A 27,020-nucleotide genomic window follows, 5' to 3' on the forward strand; every position below is an offset into this window, starting at 1 on the left:
TTCAGTGAGAATCTACAATGTAAATAGTCATGAAAATAAAGAAAACGCATTGAATGAGAAGGTGTGTCCAAACTTTTGGCCTGTACTGTATATATATATATATATATATATATATATGTATGTATATGTATACAGCTTATAGGCACCATTTTGAATTTAACGTAAGTTCTTTGAATGAACACAGGTGTCTGAATCATTCGCAAGGGCCCTCCCCACTACACAGTCCCCAGTGCAACCACGCTGCCTGCACTGCCTATATTCATGCCCCTGCTAACAGAGTTACTTTTGTGTCATCTACAGGTGCAGCCAGATTGGTGGGGGGATCATCAGGTAACAGTGGTCGTCTGGAGGTCTACCTAAATGGCCAGTGGGGGGCAGTATGTGACACACACTGGACTGACCGTGATGCTAGCGTCATATGCAGACAGCTCGGACTGGGGTGAGGACAGTCTCACAGAGCCAGACATGTTTCTAATGACAATACACAGGTGAACATAATTTTATGAAACCATGGTTGTGAACAGCCAATGAATCTGCTGCTGACTACAACCAATCTAACTTTCAATTTTGTTGCAGTTTTAGTTTAAATCACTGCCACTACATTAGGGCCTTCAAGAGGAGTTGTATCAGTTCAAAAACTACAAATACTTACATTTTTTGCTTCGTGCATTTCAGAGGGGAAACACTGTACCTTTAACTTCTTACATTTATCTGACAGCTTTATTTGCAAACTAACAGAATGGAATGGAACCTAAAATCCCTGTTATTACTTCTTAGTGACATTAGTCAGGGGTTATGGCATTGCTAAAGAGGCCAATACATGTAGCCGCTCTAGCTACGCCATATGCCACCTGCACCTCTTCAGGAAAAAAACAACAAAAAACCCCAAAACATTTCGGAACGAAGAGCTACGGAGATACCACTTCAAGAATTGGGATTTTTCAGTTTGGACTGCTTGTGTTTTCTCCTACAGAAATTAGTGAGAGTGAACACAACATAAAGCAAGTTAAAGAAGTGGTATTAAAAGTGATGTTCTGCTTTTCATTAACACACATCTAACACAGACATCTCCATTGCAAACCCTCTGCTCACCACACTCAGCACAGTTTGTCACAGTGAATAAAATAACTAATATACCCATTGTGCAGCAGCAGTTTCTACCCTAATAAGGAGACAAGGAGAAGAAGAAGTGCTATCAACCAATGGAATGACGTCATCACAACCAGAACAGGGTAACACAGAAGGCCAGCCATCTGAGGCTTATTGATTAGCCCCACGCCAGGCTTAAAACTTAATAAATGAAAGGGTGATAACACCGTTGAGCTTATAGCTTGTAGTATGTGGAGGTCACCAGTCACTACTTGTTTCAGCTACCACTGCAGTTCCTATTTCAGTGGTTCCCAACTGGTGGGTCGTGGTCCAAAAGTGGATCGCAGGTCCATTCTGAATGGACTGCGAATGTGTCAAGTTTGTTAAAAACACTTTAATGTGAGGTACAGTGAATTCCAGAGAGCTTTCATTTCGAAGTGCCATTTCCTGTAGACTTCCTTTCCTGTAGAGTGACTAATGGACAGCAAACTAGCTTGCGAAGTGGCCAAATGCAAGTATGATACTGAATACCATAAAACTTAAATTAAAAGCTTGGTCCCAGTTAAATACCCAGTTTCATTTACTGGCTCGGTGTAGCTACACATTTTTACAAATAAATTCCTGCCTCATTAGACGCCTGGTCTGGTTGCCAAACAGTTCATTTTTATAGAAGTTCTTTGCATATATTAAATCAGGTTGTTGGCTACCCACTAAAACTAATGTTAGTTAGCTGCTTTTATTTAAAAATACAAATATAAATGTTAAAAAATGTATCAGTATGGAGATGCTACACTCAACTTCAAAATCCTCCTCATAACATACAAAGCCCTCAATAACCAGGCCCCACCTAGTCTCGCTTACCAGACCTTTCTCAAGAAAAGAAAGCTCTGGCTGTGCTGACTCTCACTTTAAGATTGGAGAAAAAAATGCCCCGGCTTTTTTATTTTTTTCAACCAATCACAATCGTTCTTGGCGGTGCCACAGCAATGGTGCGCTTGCAAAAATATTGCTGGGGGGAAACAGGTTTTGGTGCAACACGCCCACAAAAATATCGCCTACAGGACGCGAACCATGGCAGAAAAATGGCTACATCCCCGCAAGATCAAACACCGCAAAAGTTAGTAAAGGACGTGTTGAAAACGGTGGTAGGGCGGGACTTCAGCAGGTGGCTCGTTCCGCCCAATGAGAGGCTGATCTATGCAGCAAACTTCCGCCCGCTCAGACTAGGCCCCGCCCTACCTGTCTGAGCTCCTCCATCGTCACACTCCCACCACACACTCTGCTCTGCCGATGCCAGCCTCCTGTCCCACCCCACCCGGACCAAGCACAAATCCTGGGGGGACAGGGCATTTTCCATCGCTGCTCACACTCTCTGGAACTCACTCCCCAAACCCATCCGAGACTCCTCCTCTCTCTCCATATTCAAAAATATCCCTCAAGACTCACCTATTCAACGCTGCTTACACTCAGTCAAAGTTTCTTCTCCTCATTTCTTTTAAATTTCTTTTTTTTTCTTTTTTTCTTTTTGTGTCACTGAATTTGTAAAGCATCTTTGAGTGTCATGAAAAGCACTATATAAGTAGAATGTATTATTATTATTATTATTATTATTATTACACATTTTTAGCTCGGTTAGTTTCTCCACAATTTAATCTTTAAGTGAATTTTACTGAAACCATGAGCACCAAATCAGACTGGTGACTCCCTTCCTCTGAAGTGGTCATATCAGAATATGTGTCCATTTCTCGATATTATTTCCCATCTTTGCTGAGCAACAGTTTTGCGTGAAAGAAATTAAAGGCCTGTCTCATATAGACACCTGTCCCAAATATAAGCCTGTTGAGTTCATTGTTTCAAGCAAATAGTAGCCTGGGCTAGTAATTGTGGACCTTGAACTAATGACTAAGGACAAATCTGGACCCCATGGCTGCACCAGTTGTGAACCACTGTCCAATTTTATCTGTTTGTTTTAAGCCTTCACACCAGCAATAGCAGTGGCCAGAGGCATTATGTTTTGGGCTGTCTGTATGCTCTATCTTAAGAACGCCATGAGGGAATTTCTTCAACTTTGGCACAGATGTCCACTTGGACTCTTTGCTGGTCAAAGGTCACTGTGACCTCACAAAACATGTTTTTGGCCATAATTCAAGAATTCATACACTAATTATGACAAAATTAAAAAAATGTCTAATAGGATAAAATGATGAAGTGATTACATTTTATATCCAAAAGGTAAAAGGTCAACTTTGCTGTGACATCAGTGTGTTCTGCAAGAACATAATGAACAGAAGGGGAGACATTTGGTCAGATACTGAATTGGTGACACTCATCTTGGGTATTCACCTTGAAACTGTGTTGATTGTATGGATCTTCTGTGCTGCTGGGGGGAAGATGTGTGTGAAGCAATAATGTTTTCAAAATAGCAGTATTTTCTGGGAAGCAGTGCTGCTGATTGCATTAAGCTTTGTATGAGTGGACAGAGTAGCTTCCATCAGAATTGTCATTTGAATACGTGAAAGCAACATTTCCACTGCCCTTGAATGATGTTTGCTGTGAGGGGAGGAGCCTGCATGTGTTAGTCTGTCTGTGTATCTGCTGTCCATGCAGGGAGGTCGGTACAGCCCTGCAGCATTCCTACTTCGGCCCAGGTTCCGTCTTCCACTTTGAACGTCTGGGTTGCCGCGGTAATGAGAATTCCCTACTGGAATGCCGTAGCAGGAAGTTTGTCACCAGCGACTGTTACCATGGCCATGAAGCAGGGGTGGTTTGTGCCGAACCTGAAGGTGAGGCCAGGGTGTCACATGGGATTAAATAAACAAATACATCATTGATAAGTAATGACAAATATGTTGTGGATACATTATTGCTGTGACACATACAGTGTGTGACAGAGCTGGAACATGGGCCTCTATCGAGCCTGTGAAGATGATGATTGTTACAATGCAGGGCTAAGATTACATGCCCACCAGTGCAGAGACCTAGTATCTGAAATCTTTCCAGAAACATTGTGTAGGGTAGTATTGGCTTTTACCTTTTGCTTCTCAGGCACTGGCATCCCTTTAAGGCTGGTGGGAGGCCTGGAGGACTTTGAGGGCCGTGTCGAGGTGTACCATAATGGCAAGTGGGGAACCGTCTGCAATAATCAGTGGGATGACACTGATGCTGAGGTGGTGTGCCGACAGTTGAACCTGGGGTAAAAACAATTGCTGTGCTACTGCTTTACATAGAATGTCTGGATCAGTCTATTGGCATCTCTCTGAATCTAAAACCCTTTCAGTGTAAAAGTCTGAATGAATGCTATACAGAAGCACCAAGGCATGTTGAAACTCTACCTGTCTCCAAAGAGAAAGACAATTATATTATAATTATTTTGATGTATCAATGTCAATATTTGGTGACAAATCTACTCCCAGCAGTGCACAAACACAATAAATTTAGACCCACATAATGGCACTCACCCTTACATGATTAATGTAAATATAAATTTTTCAAAAACTTTTTTCAGCCTAACTGACCTTGTGCTACTGTACACATAAAAGTTTTTTTATTTTTTTGTCTGACAGGGGTGTGGCCAAGGCGTGGACAGGGGCCCACTTTGGTCAGGGTGATGGTCCCATCTTCCTGGATGGGGTTCAGTGTACAGGCAATGAGCTCTCTCTGGAGGAGTGTCCTCATAACCCCTGGGAGCAACACAATTGTGATCACATGAAAGATGCAGGGGTGTCCTGCAACCCATACACAGGTCAGAGCCAAGGAAGGAAAGACGCACTAACTCACACATTCATATTAGATGACACTGTAATCAATCCTGTGGAAAGCAACTGACGTTTTATTTCATGTTTCAATGTGTAAGATTTACGGGGATTTAGTGGCATCTAGAGGTGAGGATTCGACATTGTAACCAGCTGAAACTTCTCCCGCTCAGATTTTTTTTAGTGTTCATTGTTGAGCTGAATTATCTGCAGAGGTCTATTCAAACAAACTAACAGACCAGCGATTTAAATCAGTAAAAACACTTAATAAAACAGTTTAATGTTAAAAATAATTGTTTCTCCCATGCTGTTTGGCATGTTGGAAATGGGGGGGGCGCTGACCTTTTTTCTCTGATAACTCAAGATCCAGAGGTTCCAGGGGTTTTCAGTGGGAGGTGAATTATGAAGACCTCCATAGGCAATGTTGATATAAACGGGTCATTCCAAGGTAACGATAACACTGCAATTCTTATTTTCAGGTGATTATACACTAAAGAAAACATATTTACTCTATTATATTCCATTTCTGCCAATATATTCCCCTAAATCCTACACGCTGGACCTTTGAACCAATATGTTATGCCAAATGAAAAAACTGCAACATTTCTACTGTGGTTATATAAGCTGTCCTCTACTAATAGGTATCACTGTGATATCCAGAAGTGCTAAGTCAAAGGCAATTGGACTTGATATCCCAGGAAATTCTCATGCAGAGAATTGGAAAACTGACTAACAATCAGCTTTTCCTGGTGGAGGTGGAAGAGACTTCTGCTTCCTGAAGGAACCAAAACAAGTATGACTTTTCTTTATTTTATGCAAGAGACAACATGTGCTGAACATTTATAAACCTCCCCAGGTTGAGCAGAGGGGGGAATTTTGAGCCTTGTGTCTGGCTTGGCAGTTCCAGGATGTTATTTGTTGGTTCAATTCATATTTGTCTGTCAACTAGTCACTCAGTTGGTCCGTCCACCCCTTTGAAATACTTGAAATTTAAAATATCTCAACGCAAAATGTATGAACCTCAGAGGATGTACCTACAACTTAGGTGATCACTTGACTTTTCCTCAAGCACAACCACAAGGTTCACATTTTTGGTTTTGGGTGAAATGTCTCAACGATCTTTGGATGGATTGCTGAGAAATTTAGTACAGGCTTATTTTTCCCTCATTATGATTTTCATTGTAAAAACTTTGGAGAACGCTTAACCTTTCCTCTGGTGCCATAATCAGGTCAACATTTGTCCAGTACTTTGGTTTAGAACCAAATACATGCAACTTAATGACATTCCCATCAGCTTCAGTTGTACTTTATGTTAAATAGCATGCTAACATGCTAAACTAAGTTGGTGAACATGGTAAAGATTATGCCTGCTAAACATTGAATTTAGAATTGTGTTGCCATTGTAGCATAACATATAGTTCAAAGCACTGTGTGCCTAAGTACAGCTTCACAGCCACTAGCATGACTGTAAACTCTTTACAAGCATTTATACTTGTGTGTCAGCTCTATGCAGAACCTATGCATGTGGCATTGTGAGCATTTATACTTGTGTGGTGGTGTGTCTGCGTCACTCTGCAGTCACACCTCCAAAACACTAGTTGGCGTTGGGGTTTCTGTGAAGTTTAGTTGATTCAAAACACAGGTTAAACATGGCTTGATAGCGACAATTTCAATTACAAGTACACAAACAGCTTAATTATAACTCACAGGATTCACAGACAAAACACTTGTCTTTTGCTGGACACATTTTCCAAACAAATACAACATGCTAACATTATTAGCACAAGCCTATGGCATTTTACATTGTATAAATTAGCCTAGCAACTAGCAGAGATTTCCTCTACCCATATGAAGCAGGATAAATTACACAAAAGACTTAAAATTCTTTTTTGTGGGGACTTTATTGTCTTCACAATTTTGTTGTTTCTTATTTGTCAAAATGAAAGCAATTAAAAGCTCTGTTTCTACTCAGAGGAAATGGTTCTCAGCTTACAAAAACAGACAGGTCTGCATCGCCGCGACAAACTTTACATTTCTGAGGAGGTGCACATCAGGCTATGACATAGATTTGATAGCCAAAGTTTAAATCCATTTTAGTCTTGTTGGTCTTGCTGCGTTCCAGGCAAGTTTCTGAGCCCGTAAGTCACCACTTCAAGTCACGACTCACGACTTCATAGCGTTCCAGGCAAGTCACCCCAAACTCCCAAAGCAACATGGTGGACCGTGTGGGGTTTATGTTTGTTTATGATCACTTCTGTCACCAAAGGGGCCAGTTCCTTGCTCATTTGAGCGAAACGGAGGAGGAGAAACGGCGCATAAGGTCACAGATGCTATTATACTTTTTATTTTACGTTATCTGTGTGTTTGGAAACGTATTTTGTATTGACTTATTCTTGCACTGGAAACTAGCTGTTAGAGCGACTGCCAGTAATGCCTTAACATTAGGGTTATTTTATGTCTGTTTCTCACTATGTATCACCTGCATCAACACCACATCCATGTGGCTGCCATTGTTGTTTAGAGGAGTAAGGTAATTGGTTTAGAGGGCTGTGTGACGTCAGAAAGCGTAACTGGGAGTGCATTGATCTGGTACGAGTTCACAGGTGGTAAGTTACGGGTTTGACTGCTGTTCCAGTGCACTTTCACGGGTAGAAGGTTGTAAAAACACGAGTTACAGGTTGCCTGGAACGCAGCATAACTGTATAACAATAATGGACTTAGCCACTGTGACGTCACCCATAGATTTGTGGACTTGATTTTGGAATTTTGGAGCCAGAAGTGAGCTGAGGTGGCCATATTTGGGACATATTTATTCAGGCATGTTATTTCAAAAATCATTCCCCCTATAGTTGTCAAGAATGTTGAAATTAGCCATAGAGACTAAAACCATTTTTTCGTAGCAGGTTGTAAACATGTTTATTTCTGCTGTAAAAGTGGGCATTTTAACATGGGGGTCTATGGGATTGACTCGCTTTTGGAGCCAGCCACAAGTGGCCATTTGAGGAATTGCAGTTTTCGGCACTTGTGTGTTGGCTTCACTTTTCAGCTTCAGAGGTTGCCACTCGGTCTGAACATGGCTGGTTTGGCATAGATGGCCTCCTCACTCCTCTTTCAAATCAGTTGTCTTCTTTGTTCAAAATGAACAAAGTGAAGGTCTGTGCATTCCTTGCTGTATGTTAACAACCCTGCAGAAGACTCCCTCCCACCGAGTAGTGAAACTTTTTTACAAGTCTACAGCAAGCTCAATTGCATCTGACTTTGCACTTTTAGATATCCTGATTTTGATAACAGAGAATCCTCTCAGACATACTGTGATTGTAACAGCACTAAAAGAGATGACTAACACCAGCACTAAAACAAATTAGATTCCCCATACACTTCCTAGAGTATGTGATCTAATTAAGAATTAGTGTTTCCTTGTCTGGCAGCAGACGGTGCAGTTCGTCTGGTGGGAGCGGACAGTCACTGGGAGGGTCGTGTGGAGATATACCACCAGGGACAATGGGGCACTGTTTGCGATGACAACTGGACTGAGATCAACGCCCAGGTAGTGTGTAGACAACTGGGCTTCAGGTCAGTGCATCACTACATCATTATTAGTCATTATGAAAGACCTCTGTGCCTTAGGAGATTGTGTACTACCCTGTGATTTTATATTAATCTAAAGTAGGGATGAAATTTTTCAGAGCACTAATAGTTTCTTTTCCCTGGTAAAGCAATTGAAAGTCCTTTCTTTTTCCTCACGAAAGTTAAACAACATACTGACAATTTTGCTAGTCTCAGAACCTTACCAATCCATCTATTTTTTTTTAAAATCTGGTTTGTGGTTGTGGTGGCAGCAGGGTAAGGCACTGATCACACAGAAAGCATTTTACCAGCTGGAGGCGGCTTTTTGTAGTATTTCTTATAAAAATTAAGCTTTTTGCTCGCTGTTTTTGCGTTTCTGCGCTCTAGGCAATTACTGTTTTTGCTGGAGCGCTTGGAAATTCCTCTAGTTAAAAAATCTTCAATTCAGAGTGGACAAAGTGCCCCACATCATCTCCTCTTTTTTTTCTATTATCAAAGCAGATGATTTGAGAGGCAGGCTTTCTGTGATGGTCACGACAACAAGTATACAGTTGGTAAACAATGGAGGAGAATCTGGTGATGCTCAGTCGCTTGGCATAACCAATGGACTCCCTGTAGGTTGTGTTCATTTTGTTATGCTAGGCTAGACAGCAGGTTTTCAAACTGTCGCCAAGTCATCCGAAAATACACCTGGAAACGGCCTTCATGGAAGCGAAGCTCCACTAACTGGTGGTACTCTCCGTGATCCACCATCTTTTTTAGCGTATCATGTACCCACACAGATCTCTGTTTCTCTGTGCCCGACAAACTATTTGCTGACAGCCTCTCACCCTCAACCAGAGCTAGAGCAAGTACCCTCTACCTGTCCATTTTAGTAAATAGCTACTAATTACTGGAAGATTAGGGTAAGAAGGTGATGTTTTTTGTTTTTTTTTAAAGGCACTGTGATACACCATTTTGCATCCTGTAAAACGCTTTCTGTGTGATCGGGGCCTAAGTAAGGTAGTCCAGGTGCCCTTCTCCCCAGCCATGTCCTTCAGTTTATTCTGAGGGATTCCAAGACTTTTCCTGACATACAGTCAAAACCCTCCAGCATGTTCAGGGTGGGTCTACAAAGGGATTTCCTCAGAGTTGGATGTGCCTGGAATACCTCCCCAGACAGTGGTCCATGAAGCCTCCTGATCAATGCCCAAACTACCTGAACCGGCTCCTTTCAGTGCAAAGGTGCAGCAGTTCTACTCCTTCCTGCTTCCTTTCTAGCTACCGAGTCCATCTGAGCCCCTCACCTGACCGTAAAGCCCCTTTCACATTGCAGAAAAAACCTACTAACATCTGGCTTTTTTGTTTATTGGGAAAGGTTGTAATCAGCATTGACTCCCGGGACAAATTACTCTGCAGTAGTCACAGGTATTTATGGGCTTCAGCTCTGATTGGCAGTGATGACAAAATGACAACCTTGTGGACACGCTAATTTTAGCCCCTTTGTGGGGCGCAATGCAGTGACGGGCCGGCACATATACTGTCCGTCTCTGTACAAGCAGTGCTCTAACATTGTTCAAAATTCATTCTGCACTAAGTTTTACAGAGAGACTGAATAAGTAAGTTATAAAAAAGAAGGGACTATTGTAACTCTTTCACTGGCCTCTATGCTGCTTTCTACTGGTTACCAATCTGTTAAAAAAACAGAAAGGCACTCGATTGCCTGCTGCAGAACCTGTAACACATTCACCCACTGCAGTCGGCGATAGTGTGCGTGACTGCTCTTCTGGTAATAGCAAAGCATTTCACTGTCTACTTTTAACAGATTTTACCACATTTAAAATAAAAACTGCATACCAAATTTTGGTGGAAAAGAGGTATGAGGTATCAGACACCGCGCCACCTTAAAATAATAAAGGTTCTACCTGCATTCTGAGTGGTTTTGATATATTGAGCTTCAAAGTTTTGCATTCCAAATAACATAAATGATATTAACTTTTTTGTTTTCTAAATAACTTTTTAAAAAAAAAAAAACACCTCACACAATGTTATTAAGTTTTCACAGAATAAGAATATATGAATAGCTCAGTTTTGACAAAAATGTCAGATAGAACTTTAGAATTCTAAAGTGACAACCATGCAAGAAAATCTAATCTTCATGTCTGCTTGAGCTCATTCTTTGGGTCACTATATGATGCGAAGCCTGCGGAGCTAGTTCAGGCAGACAACTCAAGTGCGCAATCCTGATCAGCTGATCAGCCACATGCTCTCCTCAGCTGATAGGGCGGGCTATTTAAACCTCCCGTGCTTACCTGATCATTCCTTGCTACTCTGCTGCTGCATGCATATGCTGCTCTGCTGCTCTGCTGCTGCTGATCCTGCTGGGTTCTGTTGCTTTCGCTGCTGCTGCTGCTGCTGCTGCTGCCACTGCTGTGTGCTGCTTATGAAGCTTCTCAAATCCCACCACCTCCCCAGCATCCACCTGTGGGCTCTATTTCTAGGATCCCCAGCTGGGGGTCTGCTATTCATTCCCTGTAATGTCTGTTATACAGATCATTTTCAGGGAATGAATAAATTGAGATAGAGCCTGACGCCAAACTTGCTTCAGCCATGCTAAAACTATTCATGCTCTGCTTCAGTATGCAATATTTATGCTCAGTATAAATGTTAAATTCAATCCAGAGTTGTCTGACTGAACTAGAGTTCATGATAATTGATAGGGCTGGAACATAGATCAAACTGTAAATCAAGAGCTTGGCAAGCTAGATTTAAAACAGTTCTTCCTCTGGGAAGCATGAATGTGTTCAGCAAACGTCAAGGATATATGTCTATAACATTAATAAAATATCTGTTGTGTAAGTGGAAATGGTAGTGCAAGGGACTGGGATGGAATGAAAGGCCACAGAATTACAACAGTTGAATATAGATTTCTCCTCCTTCTTGTCTGACCATGCTTCTCATTTGCCTGATTTTATGTTTGTGTATACCTTCCATGTAAGATGTTTGTTAAGGTTATTTAAGGCAAAATATACAGAGATATTTTGCAGTGACTTTGTGTGTGTGTGGGAGTAACTAAAGCCTCCTATGACGTAAAATGCAGTAGCTTTCCATACTGAGTGTGCAAGGATGCTGCACGGGTTATTATTTCTCCAACTGTGAAGCACAACATAGAGGGCCACATTATTAAATAACCTAAAGTTTTGTGGGCACTATACTGCAGTGTGTCTGGGTGTGTGTTTGCTAGCTGCTAGGCTGCTCACCTGGCAGCTGCAACTCCACAGCTGTTTCCTTTCATACTTCGTTCTTCTTTACACAATCATGGTAAGAGCTGGAGGACACATCATACAGGCAAGGCTTCTGCTGCCACAACTCAACAAGGTTTTCCTCTTTGCTGGGATCCTATACATTTCTTTTAGCTTGTTTTGCCTCCATTGCAAGCTGCTATCTGTCTGTTTGTTTGTTTGGGTTTGGCGCCGGTGCGTCATTTCATGCTGCATTTCTTTTGGTTGATTAGTAGACGTAGGTGGTAACAGCAGTCACACAGTGAGATGGTCATCCCAAATTTATGACACTGTCAGAATTTTATCCCAGACTGTCTTTGATCTCAGGACCGTGACAACGGCCATTCTTGAACCTTTCAATCAATCAATCAATCAATCTTATTTATAAAGCCCAATATCACAAATAACAATTTTCCACAGAGGGCTTTACAGCATACGACATCCCTCTGTCCTTAGTTTGGACCCTCACAGAGGATAAGGAAAAACTCCCCCCAAAAAAACCTTTAACGGGGACCCCTGTTTAATAGCCACAACCAGAGATAACACCACATTTCTTTCACATCGGTCATCTTTTGTCTGGGACAGGCCAAATCGCACAGTGTGTATCGGGCTTCAGACTAACAATAAGAGCGAAGTCAGGGAAATTAGGAAACATTTAAGATAAAGGAGACCAATATCCACCCATAATTACACAGTAAATTGCCTGTTTTTTCATATTTTATATATATTGTGTACAAAGCTGGTAGTTTTTGGTCTATAGATGGTGTCTGAAGAAAGGTCATTTGTTGACCTAAATTGACAGAGATAATCTTGGGATTATGAAAGTGTTTATTGCTTTAAATGTTAAATTGCCCATTACGTCAATGGCGTTTGGAGAATTGCTTTAAATACTTTGGCAGAAGTTTGGTTGCCTGAACATTTCAAAATGTATTTTTGACAGACAGACAGACAGACAACATCAACATCACAATCAACACATCTGACTGATTTGATGATTAAATATCTGTTTACCAGCCAACTTCAGTCAAATAATTTCACCAAACTCAAATCAGCCAGAAGAGGTTGGTTACAATGAAAACACAAACACACTCAGTTTACACAAAACTTGCAGTGGCACATACAGTGTTTCTACAGTATAGGTCATACATTGCACAGATAAACCTGAGAATTATACAGTGTCATTGAACTTCATGAACAAAGAAAGTATTTGTACCACGTTAACTCTCCGCAAACTATCTAATTAAGTCTGTAGGAAACACTGACATGGTTGCATGTCTCTGATCAATGAATACATGAATGAACGAGTGTCCATGATGGGCTCTATGTTCTGCCATCTTGCCTTGTTTACAGGGGCCATGCAGAGGTGGCTCCTGATGGGGTGTATGAAGAAGGTCGAGGGCTTATCCTTCTGGACGAGGTGCAGTGTCGAGGAACAGAGGCCAGTTTACTGGCTTGCTCCCACTCTGAGTGGGGCCAACATGACTGCTCTCACAGTGAGGATGTAGGTGTCCGCTGTGAGAGGAGAGGTGATACCAATGAGATACCAGACCTTTTGCCCTCTATTGGTAAGTACACACATTGTTGGCTATTGAGAGTAGTTTTCCCAGTCATTATATTTGTGTATAACCCTTGTAAAGGCTTCTGAAAACCTCAGGGCATGAATAACTGTGATAATGACTATAATGGCACGTTTTCCCTGTAATGCAGGCCCTCTGGTGCGTTTGGTTGCTGGAGAGAGCAGGAAAGAGGGTAGAGTGGAGGTCTTCATAAACGGCCAGTGGGGAAGTGTGTGTGATGATGGCTGGAATGATGTCAATGCAGCTGTAGTTTGCAGACAGATGGGATTCATGTGAGTATGATTACACCTTCTTTGATATTTTTACCTAAGATAGCTAGTGAAAAGCTCATGCAGTGTCCAGAATCAAAAGGGTTCATCCTAGTCATGGGCGATATGACAATATTAGACTGTGAACAATTAAAATGTCTTCACAGTCTGCTTTACAGAGAGATTCTTAGTATCATGCTACAGTGAACGTTCTATCAGTTGCAGCTCTATGGCTCATACACACATCCGGTAGCCCCTCCTCCTTTGTATTTGGAAACGTAGCGGCATAGGTGACGACACAGAGGAGTTGGTCACTAGAAAAAAATCTACATCTGTAATATGGAACTGATTTGGATTTTCCAAAACCATCCATCCATCCATTTTCTAACCGCTTATCCTCTTGAGGGTCGCCAGACTTTTGCAGGGCTGACATGTAGAAACAGACAGCCATTCACACTCACATTCACACCTACGTACAATTTAGAATCACCAGTTAACCTATCCCCAATCATGCCTGTCTTTGGTCTGTGGGAGAAAGCTGGAGTACCCGGAGAAAACCCACGCTGATACGAGGAGAACATGCAAACCCTGCATAGAAGGGCTCCCACACCCGGGATCGAACCAAATGTTTCATACTGCTACCTCAAAAACAGTGTGAATAGACTGCTGAGGATCTGTGTCTAATAAGCTACCTGACTGTTACAATTCCTACCAAATGTTAGATTTCTTAATGTTAGGTAGCAAGGGTGAACTCAAGTGTTTTTTACCTTTTGAAACCAATGTTCATTTTGGGAGTTATGCAGAAGTCTCTTAATGTACAATACAAGTCTAAACCATGTCAAGATTCCTGTGGAAAGTTCATAATTTCAGAATTGCAGACTGGATTCAAATCTATTTGAAAAGGTACTTTAGCCTTAATAATCTGTTATTCTTTTTCTTGTAGGTTTTGTTACCTTGTAAAGCTATAATTTTTAAACAGGGAAATTAGTTTGATTGTATTGTTCAGTACCTTGCAAAATCGTCTTAAAAACCAACATGAAAAAGAATGATAAGATCGTTGATTGTGATCCTGCCTAAAAGAAATAGTGATTTGATATTTTTGCCATATCACCCAACCCTAGTTCATCCTTTTGGGGGCATAAATGTGTGTAGCTACAGCTACAGCTTGACTCTGAGGATGGCAAGGACAGTTCATTGGTTGGTCAGTTCACCCGTTTGGCCCAGAATAAAATATCTTGACAACTGTTGTATTGATGGCTGTGGAATGGATATTCATGGATGAATGGAGGATGAAACCTATTGACTACTGTGATCAACTGACTTTTCATTAGTGCCACCAACAGGTTGACATTTTTGGTTTGATGTTGTACATTAAATTTCTCAGAAGGTCTCAGGCAGTTTTATGGATTGCCATAAAAATTGGTTCAAACCAGTGGCGGCTGCTGGTCTTTCAAACAGGGAAAGCTCACTTTAAGTTTACACCATAAAATCTGTCATATTGTAGCGAGGCAGTATCTTATAAAAGGAACATTTAATTGAAGCTGTTTTTCAACCACACTCATGCCATAGAACCACAGCAAAACACGCCTCAAAGATTTTCAGATGGGTTTAACGGTCAAAATGAGCTATATCGCTTATGGAAATAAGGAACTCCCGACGGCACTCTGTCAGAAGACTCTCATTAGAAAAATCTGAATGGGACTGAGCTCGAAATGCGATGAGCTGTCAATCACAAAGGGGTTCAGCCTTTTAGACAATTCCTCCAATCATCATTCATACACCGAGTGTCCTCTCCCGCCTACCGTTCCATTAGGTCCCAGGGAAGCGGAGCCTCCCTGGAAGTGACGATTTTGTTGCATTTATCCAATGACCGTCTTTTCTTTGCTGCATGGAAAAAACCTGCTCAGCGCTGTCTGGAGGGTCCACGTCCACCGTGCTGACACAAGAATGTATGACAGGGAGGTCGCATTTGAAAACTGGCGATAAACAGCTGACGTTTGAACATCATAGTCATGATGTTAAAAGCATCCTAGCGCACGTTTAATGCAATGTAAATTCTTATTTTAATGTAAATTTAATAGTGCATATTTGATAATTTCTTCTATGAAATTATAGGGGAAGTTCAGCCTCCCTTGTTGTCTCAGAGCAATCGCCCCTGGTTCAAACATTCATTGTCCCAGAATATTAGTCCTAATGACTTTGTTGATCTCCTACCTTTCCCTCATGGTCCACCTGCAGATCAACAGACACGAACACAGAAGCTTGTCACAGAGAAGAAACATTCTATAGGAGCCATCCCTGGTGTAAAATGTATGTGGGATGCTAATTTGTCCTGTAGGGGTCACTGTACTGTCATGGCCATCTGTATATGTGTATAGAGGTAGGAACCATTCATTCAGGGACGGTGTTGCTACAGTAGATGGAGAAGCACATATCATGTTTTTTTACGGCAACACCAGGTCATGTCAAGCCAGGTGTATGCTGCTGAATGTAATAGTGAAATATTATTCCTTTAAATGGTTTATATACACAGATTCATGGATGCTTGCATGTTTTTCACTGAAGACTACAGCGGTGAGAAATAAGTTAAACATCAAAGACAAGAAGAAGTCTTTGTTTTCCCCCAGATGAACAGCAGTCGGTTAGGTCAGGCGAGTGTGTCAGTTAGTCATTAGCCTGTCTATGTTGCCCCTTAGTGGCTTAAACTAGTGGCTTAAACTGGCCGCTATACATTGCTCAGTCACTTTAGGCAGAGTGGGAGAAAAAGTAAATGAACGCTTTAATTTAGGTGACATTTAACAGTTACTTGTTTCAAATACCAACTGGTTTGAACCTCAAAGGGGTATTATCAAAGCTGATATAATCAAATTTATTTATGAAAAAAACAGGTTTGATTTGTTGCATTAAAGCTACACTTACCTAACAGTCTCATTTATGAAAATATTTTTTTCATGTTTGTTGAACTTTATTCTGAAAGAAGTACTTGAGACAGATATTCTCTGAAAAATATCTTGTCCTTTCTCCTCTTTCTCCTGCTTCTATTGGCATTCACTAGAATCTACCATGCGCACTGAAACCAACCAATCAGACTCCAGAAGTCTCACACAGCTGTCAATCTCGTCAATCATTGCACTTGAAGTGTGGTAAAACTGTAGAACTAGGCAGATCAAATATGAATCAAGATTCTGTCACTGTATTGCCTATTTCTCTCCTCAGATCTTTTCAGAAACATATTTTAGTGACTGTTTAGCTAGAAAATGAGAAAGTTTGTGACTTGGCTGCCATTTTGGACACAGTCGACCAAAGTACTAAGCACTGCCCACTGGCCGCACCAACTTTCTCATTTTCCAACTAAACAGTCACTAAGATATCTTTCTGAAAACATTTGATGACAGAAATAGGCAATGCAGTAACAGAATCTTGTTTCATATTTGATCTTTGCTGCCTAGTTTAACAGTTTGACTCACATGCAGCAAAACCATCAGAACCACTGTAAGGCAATAGAGTAGGCAGAGTAATATGAATTTTTTTTCGCAGATTATTTGTCTCATATGTGAATACAGTGACACTTTGAGCAAATGTGACAAGATATTTTTCTAAAAGTTACCAACTGTAGCTTTAAGGTTTGTTCAGTCACAGTACTAACAGTGGACGGCAGACAAAATAAAATAAATGTACTGGGAATTTTTAGAAAAAAAGGAACAATTAATCATGATGCTGTTTGTCTTTGTGTGCTGACCCTCCAGGGGTGTGGCTAAAGCTCGATCCATGGCATACTTTGGTGAGGGTCAAGGTCCCATCCACCTGGACAACGTTCGATGCTTGGGTGCTGAGATGTCCTTAGGACAGTGTTCGGCTGTGGGTCAGGATAGCCATGACTGTCGCCACAGTGAGGATGCAGGTGTCATCTGTGACTACACCCTGGATCCTGTGGGAGATGCTGCTGTGGCCATGCGGACCTGTGGTCTGAGACTCAATAACCAGCGTCGCAGACGCAGGATCATAGGAGGAGATAAGTCACTGAGGTTAATATACACTCACAACACGGGAACAGTGGAATGTATGTAGATTCACACACACTTACAAATGTCAGAACTTGATTCACAGTCTTTCTCAGCCCCTGTACATCTGTGGAACACCAACACAGGTGTTACTAAAGTACTTATATTGCTTGACTAAAGATTGAAAATAACTACTTCACTGTACAGTTTGGTATATGTCTGTTATTTCTGCGATGTCATTTGCACATTTTGCCCCATTTTGATCACAATCACAGTGTGCGTGTGGGCGTGTGTGTGTGTGTGTGTGTGTGTGTGTGTGTGTGCGCGCATGCGTGTATGTATGAATGTGCAGATGTCCAGACCAGTCAGTGGGATTGTAATCTCTCAAGACAGATTCTGCAATTTACATTGTAAAATTGTAAAGGAAGAAAAAAAAAATCTTTTTTTTTTTTTTTTTTTTTTTCAGTCCAGTGGCCAAGGCAGATTTTGGTATCACTTAAAGGTACCAAACAGTTTTGGTATTTTTGACTTCCTCTATGTCTCTAGTTTACATTTTGGTATGATAGACCTGCCTATGTATTAGCTTAATAAAAAATTTTGGATGATCTTTGGGTCCTCCCCAAAATTGAAAATAGTCAAAATTGAGGCTTCTCCAAAAGGGACGGTGTCTGCCTTATCACATGAATCTCGGGAAATAATTATCAGAATGTCACCAAATTTGGACTGAATGTTCACAGACAGTTGCTGCACACAATGCAGCATTCATCAGTACCTTGCTCCTTTTAAAAAATGTATACACCTAAACACACATGAATTACAGGCAGACATGGAATAACGAATAAAAAATCCAAAAGGCATGTGTATATGTGTTTGCCATTATGAATGTTAATAAGCCAATCACCCCAAAATTGCATTTATATGTGCCAAACATGTCATCTTATCATAAAAGTAGGTTATTAGATTATTCACCTCACCATCTGATGTCACCAGCCCCTGAGAGGTAACTAGTGCAGCCAGAACTTCAAACAGACAAACAGAATGGGGCCCTATTAGTACAGGGGCTAAAGGGATCGTTTTCACAGCTTGGTAGGCCCCTATCACCCACGGGAACCAAACAATTTTGGCATTTTTATCACTCTACAGGTCTCTAGTTTATATTTTGGTATGATAGCCCTGCCTATCTATTAGCTTAATTATAGTTATCACTCTGTAAATAACACCCGTGTAGGCAAAACACTACAAATAGGGCAAAAAATTAACTAATAGATAGCCCCATGTAACTTGCCCAGTTGATCATTCATATTAAGACAAGTATTTTTTGTATTACAAATTTTTTGAAATATTTTATTTAAATATGCACCAATTTTATTAATGAAGACAATCACAAGGAGGGGAAATTGATTACGCAGTTACTGTGCTAACACTCAGTGTTACTGTAGCCTACATTAGGCCTACTAGCACTCAGAGCTGCCCAGTTGCTATTTGACCCATAACTAGGAGGCAAAGGGAGTGCTACTGCTTGCCTAAGGCGGACTCCCAGGCTAGCAGAGGGAAGGAGGTGCCTTATTTCTCCATTGTAGGCCGTCCTAAAATAGAGGGGCCCACCTGCTGCCATCATCCTTGATCAGTACTTCCTAAGAAGTCAGCTGGATGAAGTCCAGCGACAGGTAGAAGGATATCAGTAACACTGCCGCTGAGGAGGAGGAGGAGGAGGGAGTGGTAAGAGAGGATGCAGGTGACACTGAGGTCAGTATGCCAGTCAGAGAGAGAACCATGGAGCAAAAGGTTAGAGTTAGATGGCCTAGGGCAAATGACAGTAAAGAATGGGAGATAGTTAATAGAGATTTGTCAGTAATCTTAAGCAGGCTTAAAGGAAATGCAATAGAAAAGTTACAAAACATGGGAGATATAATTTACTCATATGGTGCAGAGAGGTTTGGGGTGCATGAGAGAAAGAGGGGTGAGAGAGTACAGTCAGGTAAGTCTAGGCGGCAAAGAGAAATAGAGAAGTTAGTTAAGGAAAGGAGACAGTTAAGAAAGCAGTGGAAAAAGGCTACAGAAGAAGAAAGGGAGGGAATTAATGTGTTGCAAGAGGAGTTGAGAAGCAGGCTAGCAGTTCTTATAAGGGCAGAGCATCTCAGGAAAAAGAGGAGGAAGAAGGAACATGTAAGGACAGGTTTTTTCAGGGACCCTTTTAAGTTTGTTAAAGGACTGTTTAGCCAGGAAAAGGGAGGGCAGCTTAAAGTAGAAAGGCTAGAGGTTGAAGAATATTGGAGAAATACATATTCAGATTTAGAGGAGAATAGGATAGTTTTTATAGGTTTTTCCACCGGATATCCCTCCATTAGGAGGGATAGAGCATGAGATGGATGTCAGGCCACCTTCATGGAAGGAAGTTCAGGAGGTGGTCAGGCGTGCAAAGGCTTCTTCGGCCCCAGGGCCTAATGGAGTCCCCTACCAGGTTTATAAAAGTGCGCATGATATCCTTAAATTTTTGTGGAAACAGCTAAATAGTAGTTTGGGAGAAACAAATTATCCCAAGAGCATGGCGTAGGGCAGGGGGTGTCCTCATTCCTAAGGAGAAGGAGTCTGTGGACCTTAGCCAATTCCAGATGATTTCTCTCTTGAATGTGGAGGGAAACATATTCTTTAGTGTAGTAGTGCAGAGATTAGCTAGCTACTTAGAAAGGAATAGCTTATTAGACACTATGGTGCAGAAGGCAGGAATACCAGGTTTTGCAGGGTGTTTAGAGCATACTAGCATGCTCTGGCACTACTTCAAAGTGCCACATGTAGTTGTTAACTTAGTGAAAGCATATTTTCAGAATATTAGGTTTTGTCTAAGTACGGCAGGTTTCACAACAGGTTGGCAAAGGCTAGAAATAGGCATCATGGCAGGGTGTACAATTTCTCCATTAGCATTTACTATGGCGATGGAAGTAATCATCAGGGCTTCTAAGTGAGTGGTTGGTGGGGAGAGACGGCAGAACGGGTTGCATCTTCACCAGTTAGGGCTTACATGGATGACATGACACTGGTGACCACAACAATGCCATGTGCAAAGAGGCTACTAGAGAAGGTAAATAAGAACCTCAAGTGGGCCAGCATGAAGATCAAGCCTAGTAAGTCTAGAAGCATCTCGATACGTAGAGGGAAGTTAAGTGATAGGAAGTTTGTCATAGATGATGAGGAAATCCCAACAATTAGGGAAAAGTCAGTAAAGAGCTTAGGTAGATGGTACAATGTGGAGTTGAATGATGAGGAACAGGTGGTGAAATTTAGAAAAGATGTGGCTGCAGGATTAGATATAATAGATAAATCAGAACTTCCAGGAAAGTTGAAGTTGTGGTGTCTGCAATTTGGGCTATATCCTAGGTTAATGTGGCCATTGTCAATTTATGAAATTCCAATATCCATTGTGGAGAGAATTGAAAGGTCGATTAACTCCTATATTAGGATGTGGTTGGGCGCTCCTAGGTGCCTAAGTAGTGTTGCATTGTATGGAAAAGGGATACTTCAGCTGCCAGTATCTAGTTTAACAGAGGAATTTAAATGTACAAAGGTCAGGACAGAGCTGTTGTTATCTGGGAGTAAGGACGTGGTAGTTAGGAGTGTGGTTCCAAATCCAACCAAGGGGAGGAAGTGGAACCCAAGATTGGCAGTTCAGGAGGCAGAGGCAGCTCTTAGGCATGCAGATAATGTAGGTAATGTTCAGTTTGGCCGGGGAGGCCTGGGGCTATGGCTCAGGCAAACTGGTATGGAATAAAGCAGGTCTCAAAGATAAAAGAAAGCTGGTTGTGGAACAGATACGTAGACAGGAGGGGATATTAAGGGGTGCAAAGGTAGTGGCTCAGGCTAAGCAGGGACAGTGGTTGAATTGGGAAAGTGTAGAGAAGAGGAAGCTTAGCTGGAGGGACCTGTCGAGTATGGAGAAGAATCATATTAGATTACTGGTAGGCGCTACATATGATGTGTTACCAACCCCCCAGAACCTAAAACTGTGGGTAAATGGGGACCCATCATACCCATTGTGTTCAGGTACCACAACCTAAAAGCATATTTTGTCAGGCTGTAAAGTTAGCTTGTCACAAGGCTGGTATACATGGCGACATAACCAGGTGTTGAAAAGTTTAGCTGCAGGCATGGAAGGGAAATGAAGACTGGTAAATTCAGAGGGTTTTAAGAACAGGAGTTTAGCAATTCAGTTTGTCCGTGAGGGGGAGAAATACAGAAGGGATAAGTTAGTAAGGAGGCAAGGGTGTGGCCGCCTAGAAGGTGCTTGTGATTGGGAAATGGCCACTGGTCTACTGCTGCTTCGATCAAATAGTTAGTTTGTGTTATTGTGTGACTTTGGTGAATCTGAACCAACCAACCCTTTTAAATACCAAAGTCACACAGTAACACAAACTAACTAACTGATCGAGGCAGTGATAGACAAGCAGCTCCTGTGTAAATATTAAATTACTGTTTTTCTCAATGGAGTCTGGCTTTGAAGAGGGCGATAGAACAGTTTCATTTTCAAGATGGAAATCAATGTCTACGTTAAGGTAAAGCAGTGTAAATGGATAGTTTATTTCACTGAGCTGACAGTTCTTTGGGAATACTCAGTGGAAGAAGCCTATGAAAGGAAAAACCTTAGGTATGCAGACTTAGGAGCAGAAGCTGAGCAGCAAGGATGGAAAACTAGGATTTGTCTAGTGGAAGTGGGGTGTGGGGGATTCATAGCAAGATCAGCTGTCTCGCTCCTGGGGGAACTCGGAGTGCGGGGACAGAGTTTGAGGAAGACAGTGAAGGAAATGTCAGATGAAGCAGCCAGAGCTAGTCAGTGGATTTGGATGAGGAGGGATAATGTCAGTTGGGGGCCAGCAGGGGGACCTACTAAGCAGGGTACATAACTCCTTGAGATCAGGTGGAGATATCCACCAGTCAGTCCTCTTAGGAGAAAATCCAGGAAGAGGAGGGTTATTTAAGTGTGGGAGTGGCCTATTTGAATCACTTTTGTTTGAGACCATGCTGCAAGGTGAGTGTGTTCACTGATCCGTAGTGATGGTGAAATCGAAGCTTCATGAAGCATTGAACCACTTTGACACACCTGCTTCAAGAATGACACGCTGCTTCGAAGCATTTCATACAGTCAGAAGAATGACATCTGCTGGCTGTGTGTCAGAACTGCATCTAAGTGGAAAACCTGGAAAAGCCTCAAGACTGCCTGTAAGGAGGCCTTGCTCCCGGTAGTCATGTGATTGTGGGCATGCCGAAGCAGTGCCTCGGAACACTTGCACTTCAAAAGATCGACACTGTGTTGAGCAAACTGGCTCGAGCGTAACATCACTACTGGTCCTGGGAGTTTATCTTCTCTATCGCCTTTAACTTTAGCTTATACTGGAGTTATGCTATGTAATGTGTGAAATAGAGTATGGTGAATGTGCTAGGATAGGTAGTATCGGCACTGGAGCTAGCATGTACAGAGCCTGAGTTTGTTTAAGGTGGCAGTGCTGTTTGGGCTGAGAAAGCCGTGTGTAAGTAAGGTAAAGGAGGATGTTGGGTTGGTGCGGGGAGCAGTGAAACCTGGCATTAGGGGAGTGTCTCTGGGACGCCAGAGATCAGTGTCTAGCCTCTTGGAGGTGTCATGGGACCGACTAGACGAATTACTGGTGAAAGGAAGTTCCCACCTGATGAACCCAAAGACATGTTAGTTATCACTGCTCACTGGTCTGTATTGTTAAGCCCAAACAGCTTCCTATACAGTTAGCGCTTTCAGTGGTCGTGGAAAGTCAACCATATTTAAAAAACTGAAGACTGACAAGAACTGCCAAGACACATTCAGAATTGGGAAGCTCCTGGGAGGTCTCAGATGAGCTATTTCACATGCCAGATGTATCTGCCTTCCACAAGCACAACTAATGTTAACACGCTTCGCTACCAGCTATTTTGTGCAAGGCGCGGAGAAATAGACTCCAGTCAGCTTCCACCTTGTGAAGACTGTCTCTACATGCATGCCTTATGAGCAAACTATCAGGCTGCTATCTGGCGGAGGAGTCTGGAGTGCAATCCAAGTGTACCAAATCCAAAGGATCATGGATGGAAGATCCATGATGGGGATCTGGCCATTGAGTGGATGCGAGGTACACCTGCACCAGAGGCTGTATTGGACCTACTATCATGCTCCTGCTCACGAACATGTAAACCTTCAGAATGGCCATGCCTGCAAAGTGGTCTGCATTGCACAGATATGTGTGAACTACAAACCTGCAGCAACCAGGCAAATGAGCTGGAAAGTTTTCCGGAGCTGAATGATTCGTGCTCCTAGCGTTGACATTATCTCTGTGCTCTGCCGTATGCCATCTCTCCCTCTGTTTTAAGGAATCACCAGCCACAGCTCCTGTCTCTTCTCCACCTGATTCAGAGTCTGCTATTGCTGTCTCTCCATGCTCGCTGACATTCAATTTCAGAATAGTAGCTCTATAGTAGTGTTAGCTAAGATGAGGGCAGCAGGTGGGCCCCCCTATTTTAGGACGGCCTACAATGGAGAAATGGAGAAATAAGGCACCTCCTTCCCTCTGCTAGCCTGGGAGTCCGCCTTAAGCAAGCGGTAGCACTCCCTTTGTCTCCTAGTTATGGGTCAAATAGCAACTGGGCAGCTCTGAGTGCTAGTAGGCCCACTGTAGGCTACAGTAATACTGAGTGTTAGCACAGTAACTGCGTAATCAATTTCCCCTCCTTGTGATTGTCTTCATTAATAAAATTGGTGCATATTTAAATAAAATATTTCAGAAAATTTGTAATACAAAAAATACTTGTCTTAATATGAATGATCAACCTGGCAAGTTACATTGGGATATCTATTAATTAATTTTTCGCCCTATTTGTAGTGTTTTGCCTACACGGGTGTAAGTTTGTTTACAGAGTGATAACTATAATTAAGCTAATAGATAGGCAGGGCTATCATACCAAAATATAAACTAGAGACCTGTAGAGTAATAAAAATACCAACATTGTTTGGTCTCCGTGGGTGATAGGGGCCTACCAAGTTGTGAAAACAATCCCTTTAGCCCCTGTACTAATAGGGCCCCATTCTGTTTGTCTGTTTGTAGTTCTGGCTGCACTAGTTACCTCTCAGGGGCTGGTGACATGAGATGGTGAGATGAATAATCTAATAACCTACTTTTATGATAAGATGACATGTTTGGCACATATAAATGCAATTTTGGGGTGATTGGCTTATTTACATTCATAATGGCAAACACATATATACATGCCTTTTGGATTTTTTATTCCTTATTCCATGTCCGCCTGTAATTCATGTGTGTTTAGGTGTATACATTTTTTAAAAGGAGCAAGGTACTGATGAAATCTTTGCTGCATTGTCTGCAGCAACTGTCTGTGAACATTCAGTCCAAATTTGGTGACATTCTGATAATTATTTCCCGAGATTCATGTGATAAGACACCGTCCCTTTTGGAGAGGCCTCAATTTTGACTATTTTCAGGAGGACCCAAAGATCATCCAGACATTTTTATTAAGCTACTACATAGGCAGGTCTATCATACCAAAATGTAAACTAGAGACATAGAGGATAGAGGAAGAAAAATACCAAAATTGTTTGGTCCCTTTAAGTGATACCAATTTGTGAAAATTAGCCCCTTGGCCCCCGGACTATTTTCACACCGATGGATTTCCAGATTGGTGGGATTGTGCAGCTGCCCCCCTAAAGGCATAACTGTGGCTTGTATGTATGTGATTTCAGGGGTGAGTGGCCCTGGCAGGTGTCTCTGTGGCTCAGGTCTCAGTCTAAAGGAAATCATCCTTTGTGTGGAGCATCACTCATCAACCCCTGCTGGGTTGTGACTGCTGCCCACTGCTTTAAGAGGTAGGAGACAGCGCCCTCTAATGGACACCTGTTATCACGTTTCCCTTTCATTGATGTCACATTCCCAACACATCCTCATAACCAAACGATACAACAGGTCATTTGCCAGTGACTCACAAAACTACATGATCATTGGAGAGTACCAGTGATGGACACATGCACTCACATTGTGAAACAGTTGCAGTTTTACTTTTTTCGTTTTAGGCAATAAAACCAGTTAGTTTGGTTTAGGAAAATATTATATTTAAGGTTAAAATAAAAATAAGGTTTGTTACATAACTTAAATTGTGTATGTAAATTAAACACATTATGTACATAATGTAAGTTAACTTATGTACATAAAAAACATACATACATACAAAAAAAGAGTTAACATTGATTTTTGGTTTCACATCGGACATAAACTGCGGTCCCCTGGGTCAAAGTCCTGTTTGTTTGACCCCTCCACCCACCTCACACTCCATCCTACAGTGATTTTGTTGCTCTTAATACTGTGTCACCTGACTCCCCCTTTGCTCCTGTCATGATTACTACAGTCACTACAGGTCACCACCTAACAATGATCCCAGATATGGGTTGTAATGAGCTGCCTGCACAGACAACCTATTAGGCCGTTTTTCTGGAAGGACAGTCTGTCCTTTCCAGCTATGCATTAAAGTAACAGTGTGTAAGATTCAACGGGATTTAGTGGAATGTAGCTTGGAGGATTGCAGATTGCAACCAGCTGAAACTTTTCCTGTATAGAATTCCTTCCATGTTCATTATTATGACAGTCTTTATTTTTATCATTCATCATATTTTCATCACATTTTTGTTACATCAAATGGTCTTTACCATGGGTGCCTATTTGCTAAAATGAAATGTTGTTGTCGTAACATTATCTATCAGTCAATCAATTTATGTGTCACATGTAATCATATAGGATACAATTCCAATGAAATGTAATTCTGTCAGTTCCTCAAATTGTGCATTAAAAAGAATATGTGTCTGGTACCTTCTTCCCGACCTTAACAGGGATAAAAGGCCATTATCCCAGTGGTTTGGATCCTAAATGATTCTCCTGACCTTATTCTTGCAAATGCATTTCTCAAGACCAACTTCCAAATTTGCTTTGCTCCTTCAGATTTGGCAGAGACCCGACCCGCTATGTGTTGCGCCTGGGTGACTACCATACTGAGGAGCAGGATGACTTTGAACGCACCTTGTCCCCTGAACGCATTGTTATCCACAGAAAATACCACAACCAGGGCTGGGAGTACGACATCGCCCTGCTGCGGCTCAAAGGCACAGAGGGCAACTGTGTAGCATTTAACCCTCACACTGGTGCAGTGTGTCTGCCAGAGCCAGGTAACAAGTGGGAGAAGAGGCCGGCTGCCTGTGTGATCACTGGCTGGGGCATCACAGGTAACCGAACTGCTCTGACCATCACGTGTCTTCAATCAATCAATCAATTTTATTTATAAAGCCCAATATCACAAATCACAATTTGCCTCACAGGGCTTTATAGCATACGAAATCCCTCTGTCCTTTGGACCCTCGCAGCGGATAAGCAAAAACTCCCCAAAAAAACCCTTTAACGGGGGAAAAAAAACAAAACAGGATCAAACAGGAACAGCTGTACAACATCATTTTCCCTACACTTCTCTGTTGTCTGGA

General features: G+C 41.9%; 1 protein-coding gene across 2 annotated transcripts in view; it reads left to right on the plus strand.

Moving 5' to 3' along the window:
* The window catches only part of LOC117248358 (neurotrypsin), a 48,698-nt gene that overhangs the window by 18,418 nt on the left and 3,260 nt on the right, over nucleotides 1-27,020 (plus strand). Inside the window, exons 4-13 of one of the 2 annotated variants that reach the window (XM_078160860.1) lie at nucleotides 301-439; nucleotides 3,697-3,872; nucleotides 4,135-4,282; nucleotides 4,653-4,831; nucleotides 8,270-8,414; nucleotides 13,019-13,233; nucleotides 13,376-13,517; nucleotides 17,240-17,518; nucleotides 25,242-25,364; nucleotides 26,488-26,768. In XM_078160860.1, coding sequence (XP_078016986.1) covers nucleotides 301-439; nucleotides 3,697-3,872; nucleotides 4,135-4,282; nucleotides 4,653-4,831; nucleotides 8,270-8,414; nucleotides 13,019-13,233; nucleotides 13,376-13,517; nucleotides 17,240-17,518; nucleotides 25,242-25,364; nucleotides 26,488-26,768 — 1,827 coding nt within the window. The remainder of the gene's footprint in view (nucleotides 1-300; nucleotides 440-3,696; nucleotides 3,873-4,134; nucleotides 4,283-4,652; nucleotides 4,832-8,269; nucleotides 8,415-13,018; nucleotides 13,234-13,375; nucleotides 13,518-17,239; nucleotides 17,519-25,241; nucleotides 25,365-26,487; nucleotides 26,769-27,020) is intronic. The other variant, XM_033613373.2, reaches the window with a different exon arrangement.

Source organism: Epinephelus lanceolatus, chromosome 17, assembly GCF_041903045.1.
Source record: "Epinephelus lanceolatus isolate andai-2023 chromosome 17, ASM4190304v1, whole genome shotgun sequence".
In the NCBI taxonomy this organism is placed as follows: Eukaryota; Metazoa; Chordata; class Actinopteri; order Perciformes; family Serranidae; genus Epinephelus; species Epinephelus lanceolatus.